The 21,329-nt window shown below is 47.7% G+C and overlaps 1 protein-coding gene and 1 long non-coding RNA gene across 6 annotated transcripts; both read left to right on the top strand.

Annotated features, from left to right (window-relative positions):
- Window positions 1-35: 35 nt before the first annotated feature.
- Window positions 36-3,953, top strand: cnppd1 (cyclin Pas1/PHO80 domain containing 1). The gene is made up of 8 exons (XM_029520489.1): window positions 36-234; window positions 665-767; window positions 897-978; window positions 1,065-1,185; window positions 1,289-1,417; window positions 1,516-1,577; window positions 1,702-1,819; window positions 2,023-3,953. The coding sequence occupies exons 1-8, from the start codon at window positions 151-153 to the stop codon at window positions 2,635-2,637; spliced, it is 1,314 nt and encodes a 437-aa protein (XP_029376349.1). The 5' UTR covers window positions 36-150; the 3' UTR covers window positions 2,638-3,953.
- A 1,058-nt stretch (window positions 3,954-5,011) lies between these two features.
- Window positions 5,012-18,778, top strand: LOC115056735 (uncharacterized). 5 transcript variants are annotated; one of them, XR_003841817.1, is made up of 5 exons: window positions 5,012-5,105; window positions 7,661-7,745; window positions 9,361-10,146; window positions 16,809-16,871; window positions 17,314-18,778. It is a non-coding gene; the product is annotated as an uncharacterized LOC115056735 (long non-coding RNA). The 5 variants fall into 5 exon arrangements; XR_003841814.1 differs by lacking the exon at window positions 17,314-18,778 and having other exon boundaries at window positions 9,361-9,439; window positions 10,056-10,146; window positions 16,809-17,027; XR_003841813.1 differs by lacking the exon at window positions 17,314-18,778 and having other exon boundaries at window positions 16,809-17,027.
- Window positions 18,779-21,329: the final 2,551 nt, after the last annotated feature.

Genomic DNA, 21,329 nt, shown 5'->3' with positions numbered 1-21,329 from the left:
GGTGCGCCCCTCCCGGCCCAGCGTCACCGGCTGTCCGGGGTCAGGGTGTGTTGTCTGCGGAGCTCCTCGAGTCAGGCGGGGGCGCAGCGAGGGGGGGAACCTGGGAACCAACCAGGCCGACTTCTTCCGTCTTCTCTACATTTGGGGCTAATGTTTACGACATTAGCAGACATGGATTTCAACGCTTTATTTAACGAGAAGACCTTTCAGTTGTCCGACTTCCAGGAGTTCACGGTACGTTGCTGACTTCCGAAGGGGCGGCTAAAGCTATTGCTAATGCTAATGCTAACGCTAGTTGGCGGTCACGTCAGTCAACAGCAGATGTGCTGTCCCAATTTACTTTGTAGCGACGTTGAAAGTTAACTATACTTGATGTCAAATGGTTCTGCTTAATGTCTCATAACAATAATAATAGTTAAAAAATAGGTAACTAGGTAAAAGTGTTAGCTAGCTGCTGCTACTACTTTACCCTCCGCTATCTGTTGGCCTAGCATTAGCTTAGCCGATGTACTTTTATATTTGCTATGTTGTGTAGTTAAGTTTTTGCATTTTGAAGCAGTTAATCAGGATATATGCGTTTTGACAGCCTGTCAGTTTAATATGGAGAATCTGAAGTCGTGCTGCTAAAAGCGCAGTTTCATGATAAGTAATGTTTGTGTGACAGTTTCTTCCTGGACACCAGAAGTTGAGTGAAAGGGTGAGGAAGAGACTGTATTACGGCCTGGAAAAGGATGTTTCCTTAGATGCCCTCTCCTGCCCTGTTACAGGTAACAGCCCCCCCCCCCCCCCCACCAAGAAATGAGAAATTATAACACAATTTATTCAGTACATGGAGACAATCAATGTATGTTGTCCATCGAATGGTTTTAATCCCATGGGAACATGCTTTATTTTAGATATTGCTGTTGAAATCTTCCAAAAGTCAGCACCAAGTCCAATACGGAAGCTCCACAAGAAGTATGCTGCTCATGTTGCCAGGTCAGTATTGTGTATGCATATGAGCGTTGGTTAAACAGTCTTAGAGGAACTGTGTGTAACTGGTGAACTCTGTTTTCTCTCTTCAGGGAGGCTTGCATTTCTCCGTGTGCCATGATGCTTGCTCTAGTTTACATTGAAAGGCTCCGACACAGAAACCCTGAATACCTACAGAAGATCTCCTCCTCTGACCTCTTTCTGATATCTATGGTAAGTGTGCGAGGTGCTGGTGTTATTCTGGTTGTGTCTTTGAATAATTTTGCAATCAGTAAACCAAGCATGCTGATGATTTATTGATCTCATGTTGAAATAGATGGTTGCCAGCAAGTATCTGTATGATGAAGGTGAGGAAGAAGAAGTTTTCAACGATGAGTGGGGAGCAGCTGGGAAGCTGGATGTCCAAACTGTCAACAACCTGGAGATGAACTTTTTGAATGCCATTGTAAGTGGCAATTTGTGTCTCTTGTTTTTTCGTGTTTCCCTGCATGTATATGTGTGTGCACAAGTTCTTTGCCCCAATTGATCACTTGTATCTTTTAGGAGTGGAGTCTCTTTACTGAGCCAGATGACTTCTTCAATATACTAAGTCATCTAGAAACCAGGTTTGTGGTCTATTTCACCAAAATACAATTTTAAAGTAAAAAGACAAATTGGGTTCAGTTATTTAATCGTTCTGTGAATCCTTGCTGTTGCAACCAATTGGACCCTCTGTGTCTCTGTCCTCAGCATTGCAGAACGGCAGGGGATGAAACGTGGCTGGTTTACCTACACCGACCTCTGTGTGCTGCTGGAGCAAACAGCATGGAGTCAAGCCCTCACAGCCATCTACCAGCACTTTACTAAGGTCAGAGGGGGGATTCCAAGACAGCAGCCAGGCTATTAATATCCTTAAGAGACATCTGGCAATGGGACCACTTGGGCAAATTTAATTTTTAATGTCTTTTTTTTTTTTTGTCAAAACTGTGTAAGAGGAGTTGAGTTACTAATGTATTTGAATTGCTATCATCAAAGAATTGAGCATAAACTGGGATCTCATTTTACTTTCAGGTCTCCTGTATGCTCAGCTTGGTCTATCTGACCAGTGTGGCTGGCCTTATTGCCACCAGCGCAGTGCTGCACCAGCTCAGTCTCTCCAGGACTGGCCAGTCACCACTTTCACCCACAGCAGACACCAGCCTGACCCAAATTCAGACCTCCACCCAAAATCTAGAAGTTTCTGTGGCAGCACCACACCCTCCATGTTGGATTCAAGCCAACAAGAGTTTGAACCATCAGACCAATGGACCAGGAATAGCCCACAGACAAAGTCCCCCGTCAGCCTCCTCGCACACATCAGGGTTGTGTCTCTGGGGCTCCCTCCTTGCCTCAATGGGTCACATACATCCTGAAACGAAGTCTCAAACCTGGTCTGCTGCGTCCTTCTTCTGTCCTGGGTGTCTTGCAATGTTGTCTCCTCTTCAGTGTGGGCTTAAAAACACCTCAGCACTCTTCGCTTATGGTCCCCCTGATAACCATCAGCATGAAGCGCTGTGGCAGGAGCCCAGCTTCCCTGCAGCCAAAGACACCAACCTGAATTCTGACCCTGGAGTGTTTCCCCCTGTGCAGCTGGCACCCTGCCATCCAGAGTCAATGAAAGCCCAAGCTCTCCTCATGCCTGGCTAGAGACCCGAAAGCACCGCCACTCTCAACTTGTTAAATAGACTCGGGAAATTAAACTGGCATCATCTTCGTGGCGCAGCGACTGCTTTAAGTCATGTTCTGTTTATTTTCCCATATCTAGAAAACAGGTGTGAAGAGTAATGAGGCACATATCAAACACAGTGAATTTGAAGTCACTACTGCACTTATAGTTCAATGCTGCAGAATAAATTTGCCATAGCTTAAATGCCATTGTTTTCTGCTAACGCGCCGCAAATTGTTTTTACAGCAGACACGGAATTTGAGGGTTATTAATTGTTCTTCTCAACCAAAATGTTTCACTGCATTTGTCATATTGGAAGTTCAAACCTAAGATGGTAAGATGGTGATGTTTTTTTTTTTTTTGGTGGGGGGGGGTTTGATAGTGCAGAGGTTGCACAGCATATTTGAGAGATGAGAGTTTTTCAGTAAGTTTTTGCTCTTGGTTGTCTCTTTGGTTGGGTGTTGTGAAAAAGAAGGGACTAAGTTTATGTTGCATATACAATATCAGCTTATCCACATTTCCTCGTGGCACCATATCATTGATGTTTTCATGCAGATGTACATCAGACACATGCACACGCTACAAGCACTGATTTTGTACACATTTTATGTGCAAGAGTTACTCATTGTAAAGTGCATTGTGCTTGTAAACTTTCACCCTTTTATTCAGGAGGAAGCATCAAAGAAAAAGCAAGTGTGAACAGACTGTCTTCATACCTCTGCAGAACTGTCACAGTGATGATTTCCATCATCTCCACTTGTCCTAGTCCCTTAGTTTTCATCAGTCTGGCAATATTATTCAGCTTTCATGTCAGAGAAACACAATACTTACGTAAGATGTTTTCCTATAACAGGGTATTTTTCTGCCAAATTTGAGAGATTAAATCTACAGGTTTTGTTCTTCAAGGGAAAGAAGTTGAAGTAAAGATTTTGGGGTCTGGGGTTTTTACTCAAGTTCTAGTTGGTTTCTGGTGGGTGTTTTTTGAATTGAATATTTTAATATAATATGTTGAAGGATAAGAGCTGTTTTTTTTATGTGGTCTGGAATTTGCACATGTGGCTCCAGTTAAATGTCAACACGACATTTCACTCCATGATCATTACACCATGAACATCTGATATTTTTTCTGTACATAATCACACATTGTCCCCAGGACATTAACTTTGCAATGGGAGCTTGGAGAAGTTGCTCTTAGCATTTGAATTTGATACATTTTGAAGCAACAAGTCCTTTAATTTTGTAAATGCTGTAAAAATGAGTAGAAAAAGACAAGAGCTAATAAAAAAAATTGCATTTCTTTGTGGCATTTATTAACTGTTGTCTGTGTTTAGAACAATATCAACTATTTCCCTCGTTTTGCTTTGTGAGAAAGTCTAACTGGGCCTCAGAAGTATTACTCTTTGTGTCTGAGGTGTATGTGTGTGTGTGTGTGTGTGTGTGTCATTCCCCCAGGTGTGCTGATTGCTGGCTCCTCCCCTTCGTCTCCTTAAACTCAGTCCAGCCGGTTCGGCGGCCCTCAGATCGGTGGAAGGTGAGAACTGAAGAGGTGTTTGTTTGACTTCATGTCAGCCAGGATTTGTCTCTTTGTGGAGCTCCCAAAGTGTTCAGTTTTAGGTTTGTGTTTTTCAAAGTGTGAAGCAGGCCGGTCAGTGCTGGAGCTGGAAGCTGGAGAAGAAAAGGCCGAGAAGTCCCAGATAAGTGTTGGTCATATATTGGACTGAATGTCCTGTGTGTCTAAAGCGAAGTCCCTCAATGAGCAGACTTGATGTGGAAAATAAAACAAAAAAAAAAAGGTGTTGGCAAAAATGTGCAGGTGTGGTAGAATCCAAAATGCAATGGAGAGGCCAGTATGTGATGTTTGTTGGAGCAAAGAAAGCCCAGCAGCTAGATAGAGAAGCAGACTGGGTGAGTTTATGGAAGAGCTGCAGTAAAGAATGGAGATTGTGTGTTGGCTAACCTAAAGCGAAGCTGAAGCTCAGAGACAGCAGTGCAGAGTTTAGTAGCATCATTGTAGTTGTGCTTGTAAACTTGATGGGATTCTTTAGTGCCATTAAAAATGTCAGATGAGTGAGAAGTTGTCAGACTAAATTCTTCCTGTGCGACTCTTCCTGATTCTGGTCCCTAATGAACGGCAGACAAAAATTAGGGGAGGTTGGACCTTAAAGGTCAGAGTGTCCAACTCCTTTTTAACATGGCTGAGTAACAGTTTGTATTCAGAGTATTTTTTTTTTTTTTGGTCATGGCAGATTGGATGTGTCAATGTAGTGTTTTAAAACGTGTTAAATAAAAATCTTGAAATGTCCATGTGTTTTGTTTTTTTTTTAAAGTGCAGCCTTTTGTTTGTGTCCTGTTAAACAGGAGGAAGAATAAGCTGACTGCAGCGGCGGCGGCTGTGAGTGATGTCATCAAACGAGGATGACCACCAGGGGAGTGAATGGCTGGATGGAAGGTAAGGCTAATTAGCTTAGCAGAAAGACAGTAAGTTGAAGGTGTTGTGTGGTGGTTGTTTAAATGACGTAAATGATTGTGTATTGTGGGATGTGACTAGAACGACCTGGAGCTGTTTTGAGCAGGTGTCAAATAGCAGCATCTTGGTGTTCCGGCCCTGAGGTGTGTAGGAAAGCTCTCCCCCCCCCAGCTGAGCAGCGTCCTGTCCATCAGGCTCTCTGCAGCCGTTTGTGTCCAAGCTGCTGGTGTTGCTGAAGCCTGGGTAAAGGAAAGGAACGCCAAGATGGTGCCAGAAGAAGTGACGGTGCTGCGACAGCTCCAGGAAGTTGGTGAAGTGATGTTTGCTGCAGGTTGTCAGAGTTTTGTAGCCTTTTGTAATGAGAAATCTCATTAAAATGTGATGTGTAAATTAAAGTGTTTTTGTATTAGTGGCAGTAGAATAAAATGGAGCTGAATGACTGCTGGGAGTAGGTCTTCCACCAGGCTGTTGTGTTGTGTGTTAATGTGAATAAAACAGGAAATTGTGGTGTTTTGTGCTTTCCACCGTGAATGGATGTGAAATGAATGACTGTGGTGATGATAAAGTGAGGTGGTCCTCAGCAGCGACAATGAGGGACAGAATGAGGTGATTAGGTGTGAGGCAGCATTGAGGAAGAAGTGTAGGAGTTTCCAAATGTAGGAAGGGAGCAGCACGTAAAGAGTAGCTGCTGGCAATGTAGTGGAGCTACAGCGGAGTGAGGTGGAGTCCAGAAGGTCTTTGGTGAGGTAGTGTTCAGTTTGTGTGAACTAGCCAACAGGCCCCAGAGCAGCCAGGAGGTGAAGTGAAGGTGTTTAGCACCGGTTACATCCCTTTGTAGTCAATGTGGGTTTGTGTGTGCGTGCATCTGTTAATGGGAGCTTGTCTGCTTGTTGTGGTCATGTAGTCTTGGTAGGTGTTGAGTAGCAGGCAGTTGTAGTGAAGGAGCTGTGTAGCATGTGAGTGACTTTGTGTGGCAGCACTTGTGGTCGTGTAGTATATGTAGTGTTTTTTCCCTTGACTGTGTGTAGAGTTGGGATGGGAGTGTAAAGCAAAGAGTTGTTAATTTAGAAAGGCAGTGTGTTGTGGTGTAGATAGGTGCAGCTACTTTCCAAAGCACACCCTTAGAAAGGTGTTAAACAATGTAGCCAAGCAAAGGAAGTGATGTATTTATAGAGGCCCAAAACATTGGAGGCAGTGAAGATGGAGAGCAGGCGTAGACCAAGCAGGGAACGGCGTTGTTAAAGAGACCAGATGCCGTGTGTTGTGTCCTGTTGTAGGTGAAGGTGAGTCCCCCGTCAGTGAGGGAGGGAGGTAGTTGGAGTGTGGCCCTTCCACGGGGCTCTTCTCAGGTGATGTGGCCTGTGTGGGCATTGGAGCTGCCAGAGTGAGTGCAGCTGTGTGTGTCTGGTACCTTTAGGGTGAGTGTATGAGTGAGCAGGTGATAGGAAGGTGTGTGTGTTTGTTGTTGACATGAAGGTGAGGTGGTGTGTTGTGTGTATCTGTGGTGGTAGGATGTGACTGGCAGAAGTAGGTCAGGAGTGGTGTGTTTCTGTTGTGTCTGTTTCCTGTTTGTGCCACGTGCGGGCTGGCCCCGTGTGTAGCTGTGGCAGGACGTGTGGAAGGTGGTGCAGGTGTGTGGTTGAGTTGGTGGTGATGTGGAATGCAGGTTGGAGTTGTGTTTCTGAGCAGGGGGAAGAAGTGTTGTGTGTTAGTAGGTGAATGATGTGGAGTTGGGGTGTGTGTGTATTAGGCCGCTGCATGTTATTTCTGTGATGTAGGATGAGTGTGGTAAGTAGTGCAGGAAGTGTGGATGTTGTAGGGGGAGTAGTGGGAGTGTAGTGAGTGAGAGTGGTGTGTGTGTCATCCCCCCAGGTGTGCTGATTGCTGATTGCTGGCTCCTCCCCTTCGTTTCCTTAAACTCAGTCCAGCTGGTTCGGCGGAACTCAGATTGGTGGAAGGTGAGAACTGAAGAGGTGTTTGTTTGACTTCACGTCAGCCAGGGTTATCTCTTTACTCTGTTTGTGGAGCTTCCAAAGTGTTCAGTTTTAGGTTTGTGTTTTTCAAAGCGTGAAGCAGGCCGGTTGGTGCTGGAGGAGAAAAGGCTGAGAAGTCCCAGATAAGTGTTGGTCATATATTGTGAATGTCCTGTGTGTCTAAAGTGAAATCCCTCAATGAGCAGACTTGGTGGGGGGAGGTGTTGGCAAAAATGTGCAGGTGTGGTAGAATCCAAAATGCAATGAAGGAGAGGCCAGTATGTGATGTTTGTTGGAGCAAAGAAAGCCCAGCAGCAGATAGAGAAGCAGACTGGGTGAGTTTATGGAAGAGCTGCAGTAAAGAATGGAGAAGATGTTAGTTGGCTAACCTCAACTCTAACTCCTTTTTAACATGACTGAGGACTAGTTTATGTTCAGTAGTCTTTTTGTTTCGTAATGGCAGATTGAATGTGTCAATGTAGTGGCTTAAAACGTGTTAAATAAAAATCTTAATGTCCACGTTTTTAAAGTGCAGCCTTTTTGTTTGTGTGTCCTGTTAAACAGGAGGAAGAATAAGCTGACTGCGGCGGCTGTGAGTGACGTCATCAAACGAGGACGACCGCCAGGGGAGTGAATGGCTGGATGGAAGGTAAGGCTAGTGAGCTTAGCAGAAAGACAGTAAGTTGAAGGTGTTGTGTGGTTGTTGTTGTTGTTGTTTGAATGGTGTAAATGATTGTGGGATGTAACTAGAACGACCTGGAGCTGTTTTGAGCAGGTGTCAAATGGCAGCATCTTGGTGTTCCGGCCCTGAGGTGTGTAGGAAAGCTCCCCCCCAGCTGAGCAGTGTCCTGTCCATCAGGCTCTCTGCAGCCGTTTGTGTCCGACCTGCTGGTGTTGCTGAAGCCTGGGTAAAGGAAAGGAACGCCAAGATGGTGCCAGAAGAAGTGACGGTGCTGCGACAGCTCCAGGAAGTTGGTGGAGAAGTGGTGTTTGCTGCAGGTTGTCAGAGTTTTGTAGCCTTTTGTAATGAGAAATATCCACCCCCCCCCCCCCCAAAAAAAAAGCCCAGCCTTGCTCATTCACTGTGTGATGTGTGTAAATTAAAGTGTTTTGTATTAGTGGCAGTAGAATAAAATGGAGCTAAATGACTGCTGGGAGTAGGTCTTCCACCAGGCTGATGTGTTAATGTGAATAAAACAGGAAATTGTGGTGTTTTGTGTATTGTGCTTTCCACTGTGAATGGATGTGAAATGAGTGACTATGTGCTGGTGGTGATGATGATAAAGGGAGCAACAACAAAAGTGAGGCGGTCCTCAGCAGCAACAATGAGGGACAGAATGAGGTGATTAGGTGTGAGGCAGCATTGAGGAAGAAGTGTAGGAGTTTCCAAATGTAGGAAGGGAGCAGCAACTAAAGTAAGAGTAGCTGCTGGCAATGTAGTGGAGCTACAGCTGAGTGAGGTGGAGTTCAGAAGGTCTTTTGTGAGGTAGTGTTCAGTTTGTGTGAACTAGCCAACAGGCCCCAGAGCAGCCAGGAGGTGAAGTGAAGGTGTTTAGCACTGGTTACATCCCTTTGTAGTCAATGTGTGTGTGTGTGTGTGTGCGCATCTGTTAATGGGAGCTTGTTGTGGTCATGTAGTCTTGGTAGGTGTTGAGTAGCAGGCAGTTGTAGTGAAGGAGCTGTGTAGCATGTGAGTGACCTTGTGTGGCTGCACTTGTGGTCATGTAGTGTTTTTTTTCCCTTGACTGTGTGTAGCGTTGGGATGGGAGCGTAAAGCAAAGAGTTATTTTAGAAAGGCAGTGTGTTGTGGTGTAGATAGGTGCAGCTACTTTCCAAAGCACACCCTTAGAAAGGTGTTAAACAATGTAGCCAAGAAAAGGAAGTGATGTATTTAGAGAGGCCCAAAACATTGGAGGCAGTGAAGATGGAGAGCAGGCGTAGACCAAGCAGGAAACAGAGTTGTTAAAGAGACCAGATGCAGTGTGTGTGGTCCTTCCTGGATGTTGGTGTGGTGTCCTGTTGTAGGTGAAGGTGAGTCCCCCGTCAGTGAGTGAGTGAGGGAGGTAGTTGGAGTGTGGCCCTTCCACGGGGCTCTTCTCAGGTGATGTGGCCTGTGTGGGCATTGGAGCTGCCAGAGTGAGTGCAGCTGTGTGTGTCTGGTACCTTTAGGGTGAGTAGTGTTTGTCTCTCTCTCTCTCTCTGTGTGTGTGTGTGTGTGTGTGTCCATTGCTGTGTCCATCACTGTGTGTGTGTCATCCCCCCAGGTGTGCTGATTGCTGGCTCCTCCCCTTCGTCTCTTTAAACTCAGTCCAGCTGGTTCGGCGGAGCTCAGATCGGTGGAAGGTGAGAACTGAAGAGGTGTTTGTTTGACTTCATGTCAGCCAGGATTTATCTCTTTACTGTGTTTGTGGAGCTCCCAAAGTGTTCAGTTTTAGGTTTGTGTTTTTCAAAGTGTGAAGCAGGCCGGTCAGTGCTGGAGCTGGAAGCTGGAGGAGAAAAGGCTGAGAAGTCCCAGATAAGTGTTGGTTATATATTGGACTGAATGTCCTGTGTGTCTAAAGCGAAGTCCCTCAATGAGCAGACTTGATGTGGAAAATAAAAAAAAAAAAAAAAGTGTTGGCAAAAATGTGCAGGTGTGGTAGAATCCAAAATGCAATGAAGGAGAGGCCAGTATGTGATGTTTGTTGGAGCAAAGAAAGCCCAGCAGCTAGATAGAGAAGCAGACTGGGTGAGTTTATGGAAGAGCTGCAGTAAAGAATGGAGAAGATGTTAGTTGGCTAACCTCAACTCTAACTCCTTTTTAACATGACTGAGGACTAGTTTATATTCAGTAGTCTTTTTGTTTAGTAATGGCAGATTGAATGTGTCAATGTAGTGGCTTAAAATGTGTTAAATAAAAAATCTTGAAATGTCCATGTGTTAAAGTGCAGCCTTCTCGTTTGTGTGTCCCGTTAAACAGGAGGAAGAATAAGCTGACTGCAGCGGCGGCGGCTGTGAGTGACGTCATCAAACGAGGACGACCACCAGGGGAGTGAATGGCTGGATGGAAGGTAAGGCTAGTTAGCTTAGCAGAAAGACAGTAAGTTGTAGGTGTTGTGTGGTGGTTGTTGTTTAAATGGCGTAAATGATTGTGTATTGTGGGATGTGACTAGAACGACCTGGAGCTGTTTTGAGCAGGTGTCAAATGGCAGCATCTTGGTGTTCCGGCCCTGAGGTGTGTAGGAAAGCTCTCCCCCCCCAGCTGAGCAGTGTCCTGTCCATCAGGCTCTCTGCAGCCGTTTGTGTCCAAGCTGCTGGTGTTGCTGAAGCCTGGGTTAAGGAAAGGAACGCCAAGATGGTGCCAGAAGAAGTGACGGTGCTGCGACAGCTCCAGGAAGTTGGTGGAGAAGTGATGTTTGCTGCAGGTTGTCAGAGTTTTGTAGCCTTTTGTAATGAGAAATGTCCAACCCCCCCCCCCTCCCCAACAAAAAAAAAAACTCTGGCCTTGCTCATTCACTGTGTGATGTGTGTAAATTAAAGTGTTTTGTATTAGTGGCAGTAGAATAAAATGGAGCTGAATGACTGTTGGGAGTAGGTCTTCCACCAGGCTGATGTGTTGTGTGTTAATGTGAATAAAACAGGAAATTGTGGCGTTTGTGTATTGTGCTTTCCACTGTGAATGGATGTGAAATGAATGACTGTGGTGATGATAAAGTGAGGTGGTCCTCAGCAGCGACAATGAGGGACAGAATGAGGTGATTAGGTGTGAGGCAGCATTGAGGAAGAAGTGTAGGAGTTTCCAAATGTAGGAAGGGAGCAGCAACTAAAGTAAGAGTAGCTGCTGGCAATGTAGTGGAGCTACAGCTGAGTGAGGTGTTGTAGTCAATGTGTGTGTGTGTGTGTGCATCTTAATGGAAGCTTGTTGTGGTCATGTAGTTTGGGTAGGTGTAGTGAAGGAGCTGACTTGTGGTCATGTATATGTAGTGTTTTTTTCCCTTGACTGTGTGTTGGGATGGGAGCGTAAAGCAAAGAGTTGTTAATTTAGAAAGGCAGTGTGTTGGGGTGTAGATAGGTGCAGCTACTTTCCAAAGCACACCCTTAGAAAGGTGTTAAACAATGTAGGCAAGAAAAGGAAGTGATGTATTTATAGAGGCCCAAATCACTGGAGGCAGTGAAGATGGAGAGCAGGCGTAGACCAAGCAGGAAACAGAGTTGTTAAAGAGACTCAACATATCTTTGAAAGGGACGATGTTGAAATGGATAAAAAGCAGTCAGAAAGAACGGTGCAAGCACATTGACAAAGGCCTAACCTGAATGTGTTCAGTTGGATGAGAAAGCAGCAACATGGAAGTGTAGCTTGTAGCTCAGTTGTCAGCTTAGGCATGTTGAGTGAACAGAAAGTGGAGTTTGTGCACAGGAGGAGTGCAGTTGGCTGTCATGTGAATGTGGCAACTAGTTTGGCGAACGTCCTGAGTGTAGCTAGGCACAAAGTGTGTAGCTGGATAATGATTTCTGAGTGGACCACAGCATACGGAAGTGATTGTGGGCCCCGTCCTGGGTGAGCTGCTGTGAGAGGTGACGGCACAGCGGTTGGCTGAGAGTTCCCCCGGGTCGTCTGCTGGTGCCGAGTGTACCTGAGGCTGAGTGTGTGTTTATTAGTGAGCTGAATGTGCACAGTGGGTTCTAGTATTCAGACTGTGTGTGTGTGTGTGTGGTGTTTGTTAGCAGTCAGCGAGCTTCCATGTGTTGTGCTGAGCATGTCAGTAGGTTGATGGTAGCTTAGCGTCAGCGATTAGCCCACGAGCATCGATGAGTGGTGGTGTTGTCGTCCATGGTTGAGGCCATGTCCACCAGGTTGTAGTTGTGGTGCTGGTGTTAGGCTGAAGGTGCGGTCCTGTAGCAAAGGTGAAGAGGGATGTCTTTGTGAAATGTGCCCATTGTTGTCATCAAAGTGCTTCTTGGTGTGCGACAGGGTGGCCCCATAGTGTGTCCTTGTAGTGGAGTAGGCACATGGTGCAGTTGTAGTGTAGCTTGTGGTTGTAGTGATGTGACCAAAGTGGGTGCTGTTGTTGTCGTTGCTTTATGTGTAGATGTCATCGTGGGATGTAGTGAAATGATAAAGTGATGTTGTGAAGTTAGCCACGTGGAGTGGGTGTATTAGTGTGTGAGGTGTGAGTCATTAATGTGGGTGAGTGTTTATCTGCCAGGCTGTGGCTTAAGTGGGGTTTGTGAGTGTTGTCTATTCTCATCTGCCGAGAATAGAATAGTCTCTGTCTATGTTTAGGTCTATAGAAACTGTGCCTGTCCCCCGACGACCTAAATTTAGAAAAGTTAATAAACTCAAATTAAACAAAAGAGGAGCTAAAAACAAAAACCTAACTGTAATTAAAACAGCCACAAACTTAGTCTCAAATAACACTGCGATCAAATGTGGACTGTTGAACATTCAATCATTATCATCAAAATCTCTACTAGTTAACGATCTCATAGCTGATCACCATATTGATTTATTTTGTATAACTGAAACGTGGCTGCAGCAGGATGAGTATGTTAGCATTAATGAAGCTATACCCCCAACTCATGTTAACTTTCATATCCCTCGTACCACAGGTCGAGGAGGTGGGGTGGCTGCAATATTTCAGTCAAGCCTATTAATCAACCCCAGACCAAAATCTGGCTTCAGGTCTTTTGAAAGCCTCACTCTTAGTCTCTCCCACTCGGACTGGAAAGGTGAAAAACCAGTTCTGTTAGTTACAGTATACCATCCACCTGGTCCGTACTCAGAATTCCTATCAGAGTTTTCTGAGTTTATATCAGAGTTAGTACCAGAGTGAGTGCAGCTGTGTGTGTCTGCTACCTTTAGGGTGAGTGTATGAGTGAGCAGGTGATAGGAAGGTGTGTGTGTTTATTGTTGACATGAAGGTGAGGTGTGTTGTTGTGTGTATCTGTGGTGGTAGGATGTGACTGGCAGAAGTAGGTCAGGAGTGGTGTGTTTCTGTTGTGTGTCTGTTTCCTGTTTGTGCCACATGCGGGCTGGCCCTGTGTGTAGCTGTGGCAGGACGTGTGGAAGGTGGTGCAGGTGTGTGGTTGAGCTGGTGGTGATGTGGAATGCAGGTTGGAGTTGTGTTCCTGAGCAGGGGGAAGAAGTGTTGTGTGTTAGTAGGTGAATGATGTGGAGTTGGGGTGTGTGTGTATTAGGCCGCTGCATGTTATTTCTGTGATGTAGGATGAGTGTGTGTAAGTAGTGCAGGAAGTGTGGATGTTGTAGGGGGAGTAGTGGGAGTGTAGTGAGTGTCCACCACTCTGTGTGTGTGTGTGTGTGTGTGTGTGTGTGTGTGTCCATTATTGTGTGTGTCTGTCCGTGGGTCCATCACTGTGTGTGTCTGTCCGTGTGTCTATCACTGTGTGTGTGTGTGTCTGTATGTCTATTGCTGTGTGTGTGTCCGTGTGTGTCTGTCTGTGTGTCTATCACTGTTTGTGTCTGTCCGTGGGTCCATCACTGTGTGTGTCTGTCCGTGTGTCTATCACTGTGTGTGTGTCTGTGTCTGTGTGTCCATCACTGTGTCTGTGTGTCTATCACTGTGTCCATGTGTCCATCACTGTGTGTGTGTGTCTATCACTGTGTGTCTGTGTGTCCATTGCTGTGTGTCCATTGCTGTGTGTCTGTGTCCATCACTGTCCGTGTGTGTGTGTCCATCACTGTGTCTGTGTGTCTATCACTGTGTGTGTGTGTGTGTGTGTGTGTGTGTGTGTGTGTGTGTGTGTCTGTCTGTGTGTCCATCACTGTATGTGTCTGTCCGTCTGTGTGTTCATCACTGTATCCATCACTGTTTGTGTCTGTCTGTCTGTGTGTCCATTGCTGTGTGTGTGTGTCTATCACTGTGTGTGTCTGTCTGTGTGTCCATCACTGTGTCTGTGTGTCTATCACTGTGTCTGTCTGTGTGTGTGTGTCCATTGCTGTGTGTGTCTATCACTGTGTGTCTGTCTGTCTGTGTGTCCATCGCTGTGTGTCTATGTGTCCATCGCTGTGTGTCTGTGTCCATCACTGTCTGTGTGCGTGTCCATCGCTGTGTCTGTCTGTCTATGTGTTCATCACTGTGTCTGTGTGTCTATCACTCTGTGTGTGTGTGTGTGTGTGTCTGTCTGTCTGTGCATGCATTGCTGTGTGTCCATCGCTGTGTCTGTCTGTCTGTGTCCATCGCTGTGTCTGTCCGTGTGTCTATCACTGTGTGTGTGTGTGTCTGTATGTCTATTGCTGTGTGTGTGTCCGTGTGTGTCTGTCTGTGTGTCTATCACTGTTTGTGTCTGTCCGTGGGTCCATCACTGTGTGTGTCTGTCCGTGTGTCTATCACTGTGTGTGTGTCTGTGTGTCCATCACTGTGTCTGTGTGTCTATCACTGTGTCCATGTGTCCATCACTGTGTGTGTGTGTCTATCACTGTGTGTCTGTGTGTCCATTGCTGTGTGTCCATTGCTGTGTGTCTGTGTCCATCACTGTCCGTGTGTGTGTGTCCATCACTGTGTCTGTGTGTCTATCACTGTGTGTGTGTGTGTGTGTGTGTGTGTGTGTGTGTGTGTGTGTGTGTCTGTCTGTGTGTCCATCACTGTATGTGTCTGTCCGTCTGTGTGTTCATCACTGTATCCATCACTGTTTGTGTCTGTCTGTCTGTGTGTCCATTGCTGTGTGTGTGTGTCTATCACTGTGTGTGTCTGTCTGTGTGTCCATCACTGTGTCTGTGTGTCTATCACTGTGTCTGTCTGTGTGTGTGTGTCCATTGCTGTGTGTGTCTATCACTGTGTGTCTGTCTGTCTGTGTGTCCATCGCTGTGTGTCTATGTGTCCATCGCTGTGTGTCTGTGTCCATCACTGTCTGTGTGCGTGTCCATCGCTGTGTCTGTCTGTCTATGTGTTCATCACTGTGTCTGTGTGTCTATCACTCTGTGTGTGTGTGTGTGTGTGTCTGTCTGTCTGTGCATGCATTGCTGTGTGTCCATCGCTGTGTCTGTCTGTCTGTGTGTCCATCGCTGTGTCTGTCCGTGTGTCTATCACTGTGTGTGTGTGTGTCTGTATGTCTATTGCTGTGTGTGTGTCCGTGTGTGTCTGTCTGTGTGTCTATCACTGTTTGTGTCTGTCCGTGGGTCCATCACTGTGTGTGTGTCTGTGTCTGTGTGTCCATCACTGTGTCTGTGTGTCTATCACTGTGTGTGTCTGTCTGTCTGTGTCCATTGCTGTGTGTGTTAGTCTGTGTCTGTGTCCATCACTGTGTCTGTGTGTCCATCACTGTGTGTGTGTGTCTATCACTGTGTGTCTGTGTCCATCACTGTCTGTGTGTGTGTCCATCGCTGTGTCTGTCTGTCTATGTGTTCATCGCTGTGTCCGTGTGTCTATCACTGTGTGTGTGTGTGTGTGTGTGTGTGTGTGTCTGTGTGTCCATCACTGTGTCCATCACTGTATGTGTCTGTCCGTCTGTGTGTTCATCACTGTGTGTCTGTGTGTCTATCACTGTGTGTGTGTGTCCATCACTGTCTGTGTGCGTGTCCATCGCTGTGTCTGTCTGTCTATGTGTTCATCACTGTGTCTGTCTGTGTGTCCATCGCTGTCTGTCTGTCTGTGCATGCATTGCTGTGTGTCCATCGCTGTCTGTCTGTCTGTATCCATTGCTGTGTCTGTCTGTCTGTCTGTCTGTGTGTCCATCGCTCTGTCTGTCTGTCTGTGTCCATTGCTGTGTCGGACACTGTCTGTCTGTCTGTCTATTGCTGTGTGTGTCCATTGTGTGTCGTGTGTGTTGTTACAACACAGCAGTGATTGATTGTGTGTCTTATATGGTGTGCAGTGAGAGGAAGATACTGAGGTGGGCCAAGGTGAGTGGGGAGAGAGGTGTGGGTGTGTGTCAAAGAGTGTGTCCTTAGTGGGTGTGGTTGGCTGTGTGTGAGTGTGGTGTTGCAGGTCGTGGAGGAGAGATGAGGTGAGTGGGTCTGTGTCTGGGAAGGTGTGTTACTGGTGTTGTAGCAGGTGTGAGTTGTGATGTGTTGGGAGGAGTTCCCTGGAGTTTGTGTGTTGGTGTGACACCTGCTGCTTTGCACTGTGAGTGTGTTGGTGTGTGTGATGGAGCTGTGTTTCTGTCACAACCAGGAGGAGATTGTGTTTCCCTGTCCTCCCAAGAGTGTGTTTCCTCTTGTCACGCAGAGCGTGACGTTGGTGAGAAGCTGTGTGAGGGTGTAGTTGGAGTAGTTGTGTGTTTGATGGGGCTGTTTCTGCTTCACCACACACAGCCTGCACTCCCCACAGGACAGACAAACAGGACAGACCCACACTGACTCCAGAGAGTGTGTGTGTGTGTGTGTGCGTGTGATGGCGGTGATGTGGCTGAGTGTGGTTGTGGTTGAACTGTGTGACACAGCCACTTCAGCTGTGTAGCACAGTTTGGGAAACGATGCGGTGCAGGGTGTGTCGGTGTGGGTTTGTGTCACAGCCAAGTGAGGGTTGTGTGTGGAGGTGAGCGTCCTTTGGAGTGTTGCAGGTTGTCCAAGCTGCCCTTTGTGTGTTCAGAGGTGAGTTTCCACGGTGGATTGTCTTCACACAGCAGGGCTTCCAAGCCTGAGTCGGTAAGTGCACGTGTTCCTAAATACTCTGTGTTGTGTTGTGTTGCGTTGCAGGTAGTGGAGAGCGGGAAGTTGTGAGCAGGAAAGGTGAGTGAGTGTCATCACGGACATGTGTGTGCTCTTTGTGTGCAGGTTGCTAGTTGGAGGTGACTCCTCCACACCCTGCAGGGGGAAAGGAGGAACAGAGTGCTGCAGGTGAGTTGCCGTTGTCCTGCTTGGAAGAGGGTGCTTGTTGGTTGTGTTGTGTTGTTGTGTTCCAGGCTGGTGAAGTGGGACTGGGTCTGTCTGTAGCAGGTGAGTGCTTGTGTGGAGTTTGTTGGCTGGTTGGTGAAGCGCGGCCTCCTGTGTTTGGTTGAGGTGAGTCCTTCCTGGAGTTGTGCTGTGCTTTGTGTTTCAGGTGTGGTGGTAGAGGTGAGTGGTGTGTGTTGTTGGTGAGTCACCAACAGCACACACCACTCACCTCTGTACAGACACACACAACACCTGGTTGTTGCAGGTCTGGCGGGAAGGGAGGAGGTCCATCCCTCCTCCCTTCCCGCCAGACCTGCAACAACCAGGTGTTGTGGGAGGAGGTGTGATGGGTGATTGTGGGTGTGTGCTGTTGGTGAGTTGTGTTTCATGTTGTGTTCTCTTTCAGGTTGGAGGTGTGTGAGGTGTTGTGCTGAGTGGAAGGACTCTGCCTGGGGAAGAGGGTGTGTGGGATGAGAGGGAGAGAGAGGAGAAAGCAATAAAGGCGCACACACAGAACAACAACCATCATCATGATGTCTGGAGCTTTATTTGACTTTGGTTTGTGTCCATGTAGTTTGTCTGTCTGGGCAGAACAGCAAAGACACTCAGACAGAAGCTGTCCCACATTCTCTCTGTCCTGTCTGCTGAACCCTACGATCAAGAAGAGGGGCTACAGCAGACAGAGAAACACTTAAAAGAAAGAGAGAGAAACTCTACATACACACACACACCCTAACCCCAGCGTATGGAGGGGTTACAGTTCCCCCACCCCCTAACCAACCAACCAACCAACCAGCCTAAGTGTGATGGGCCAGTGGCCAGAGAAAAGGGGTGCTGCTTCCACTCCTGACTTCCTCCTCCACCTTTGACCTTGTCACACACTTGCTGTCCTCTGCTGCTTTGCTGCACATTCAGTCCTCATCAGCTCTCCTGCTTCATCCGTTCCTGCTTCAACGAGCACAGGGACACTTCCACGAGACACCACAACAGTTTCAGGCCACATGGGACAGTCACACTGCAGCTGTCTGTCTGTCTGACTGTGAAGGACACAGTCAGACAAGCATCTGCAGTCACTTGAGACACAATAACACTGCTAAACAAAGCAGAGGGGACACAAGTGACAGGCAAGACAGCAACACTTGCAGACCAACAAGGCAGAAAGGACAACGTGGGAAAGACAACAACATGACAGGAACAGCAGACAAGAGGACACAACCGCAGCTGCTACATTCAACACAGACATGTCCACTTCAACACTGGAACGGACACATCACACTCCCAAACAGAACCAACACAGAGTACACTCAGGACAACACACAACTACAACAACAAAGAGTGAAAGGAGGAAAAAGGACACACTCTGAACATCGACAAGGACTACACACATACACAAACCACTGAGGAACACACGAGGAAAGGGAGACATCACAAAAGGGAACAACCTCAAGACTAACAACAACCAAGAACAACATACAACCAGGAGGAGCACAACACACTGTCAGGGGGGATAGACACTAATGGAGAGGACAAACACACTTCACACACACACATGAGATAAAACACACAAGGAAACTCACTTCTCACTGAAGCCACTTAAGAAGACTCAAAGAGGATCCACAATCAGATGCACACTTTACCTACAGCTACACAAGGAAGAGGACAAACACACTACTCACTGTTTACACTGTCCACAAGACAGAAACAAGGGGGTGGGGAAGAAAGACACACAAGAGACAGGCACCAACAGACAATGGGTGGTGGACAGACAGCTACAGGCAGTGGGAGAGAGAAACAGGCAGGGGGGAGACAACAACAACAGAGAGACAGGCACCAAGAGACAAGACAGAGAAGAAGGTATCAAAGGAGAGACAGACAACAGACAGAGGGAGACACACAATGGGGGATAGAGACAAACAGGGAGACAGAGACCAACAGACATGTGGGTTCACACATGTTGAGAGAGAGAGAGAGGCAGAGACCAACAGAGAGACAGGCAGAGAGAGAAAGAGAGCGAGGCAGAGGCAGAGAGACAGACAGAGAGAAAGGCAGAGGCAGAGAAAGGCAGAGGCAGAGAGACAGAGGCAGAGAGACAGACAGAGAGAGAGGCAGAAAGACAGACAGAGAGAGGCAGAGAGCGAGGCAGAGGCAGAGAGACAGAGAGAGAGGCAGAGACCAACAGAGAGAGAGACAGACAGAGAGACAGAGGCAGAGAGACAGACAGAGGCAGAGAGACAGAGAGAGAGACAGACAGAGAGAAAGGTAGAGGCAGAAAGACAGAGAGAGAGGCAGAGAGACAGAGAGCGAGGCAGAGGCAGAGAGAGAGACAGAGAGAGAGGCAGAAAGACAGACAGACAGAGAGAGGCAGAGAGCGAGGCAGAGGCAGAGAGACAGAGAGAGCGAGGCAGAGGCAGAGAGACAGAGAGAGAGGCAGAGACCAACAGAGAGACAGGCAGAGAGAGAGGCAGACAGACAGAGGCAGAGAGAGAGACAGACACAGAGGCAGAAAGACAGACAGAGAGAGAGGCAGAAAGACAGACAGAGAGAGAGGCAGAAAGACAGACAGAGAGAGAGAAAGACAGACAGAGAGAGAGGCAGAAAGACAGACAGAGAGAGAGGCAGAAAGACAGACAGAGAGAGAGGCAGAAAGACAGACAGAGAGAGAGGCAGAAAGACAGACAGACAGAGAGAGGCAGAGAGCGAGGCAGAGGCAGAGAGACAGAGACAGAGGCAGAGAGACAGAGAGCGAGGCAGAGGCAGAGAGAGAGACAGAGAGAGAGGCAGAAAGACAGACAGACAGAGAGAGACAGAGAGAGAGGCAGAGACCAACAGAGAGACAGGCAGAGAGAGAGGCAGACAGACAGAGGCAGAGAGAGAGAGACAGACAGAGAGAAAGGCAGAGAGAGAGACAGAGACAGAGGCAGAGGCAGAGAGAGAGACAGACAGAGAGAGAGGCAGAAAGACAGACAGAGAGAGAGGCAGAAAGACAGACAGAGAGAGAGGCAGAAAGACAGACAGAGAGAGAGGCAGAAAGACAGACAGAGAGAGAGGCAGAAAGACAGACAGAGAGAGAGGCAGAGAGCGAGGCAGAGGCAGAGAGACAGAGAGAGAGGCAGAGACCAACAGAGAGACAGGCAGAGAGAGAGGCAGACAGAGGCAGAGAGAGAGAGACAGACAGAGAGCGAGGCAGAGGCAGAGAGAGAGGCAGAAAGACAGAGGCAGAGAGACAGACAGAGACAGAGGCAGAGAGACAGAGAGCGAGGCAGAGGCAGAAAGACAGACAGACAGAGAGAGGCAGAAAGACAGACAGAGAGAGAGGCAGAAAGACAGACAGAGAGAGAGGCAGAAAGACAGACAGAGAGAGAGGCAGAAAGACAGACAGAGAGAGAGGCAGAAAGACAGACAGAGAGAGAGGCAGAAAGACAGACAGAGAGAGAGGCAGAAAGACAGACAGACAGAGAGAGGCAGAGAGCGAGGCAGAGGCAGAGAGACAGAGAGAGAGGCAGAGACCAACAGAGAGACAGGCAGAGAGAGAGGCAGACAGAGGCAGAGAGACAGACAGAGACAGAGGCAGAGAGACAGAGAGCGAGGCAGAGGCAGAGAGAGAGACAGAGAGAGAGGCAGAAAGACAGACAGACAGAGAGAGGCAGAGAGCAAGGCAGAGGCAGAGAGACAGAGAGAGAGGCAGAGACCAACAGAGAGACAGGCAGAGAGAGAGGCAGACAGACAGAGGCAGAGAGAGAGAGACAGACAGAGAGAAAGGCAGAGGCAGAGAGACAGAGAGCAAGGCAGAGGCAGAGAGAGAGACAGACAGAGAGACAGAGGCAGAGAGACAGACAGACAGAGAGAGAGGCAGAGAGACAGAGAGCAAGACAGAGGCAGAGAGAGAGAGACAGACAGAGAGAGAGGCAGCAAGACAGAGGCAGAGAGACAGACAGAGAGAGAGGCAGAGAGCGAGGCAGAGGCAGAGAGAAAGAGAGCGAGGCAGAGGCAGAGAGAGAGAGACAGACAGAGAGAAAGGCAGAGGCAGAGAGAGAGAGACAGACAGAGAGAAAGATAGAGAGAGACAGACAGAGAGAAAGATAGAGAGCGAGGCAGAGAGCAAGACAGAGAGAGAGGCAGAGAGCAAGACAGAGAGAGAGAGGCAGAGAGGCAGAGAGCGAGGCAGAGGCAGAGAGACAGAGAGAGAGGCAGAGAGCGAGACAGAGGCAGAGAGACAGAGAGAGAGGCAGAGAGCGAGACAGAGAGAGCGAGGCAGAGAGCAAGGCAGAGGCAGAGAGACAGAGAGAGGCAGAGAGACAGACAGAGAGAGAGAGGCAGAGAGCAAGACAGAGAGACAGAGAGAGAGGCAGAGAGCGAGACAGAGAGAGAGAGGCAGAGAGACAGACAGAGAGAGAGAGGCAGAAAGACAGACAGACAGAGAGA

The sequence above is a fragment of the Echeneis naucrates genome, chromosome 2 (assembly GCF_900963305.1).
Source record: "Echeneis naucrates chromosome 2, fEcheNa1.1, whole genome shotgun sequence".
In the NCBI taxonomy this organism is placed as follows: domain Eukaryota; kingdom Metazoa; phylum Chordata; class Actinopteri; order Carangiformes; family Echeneidae; genus Echeneis; species Echeneis naucrates.
This window is presented reverse-complemented; position numbering and strand designations above follow the sequence as displayed.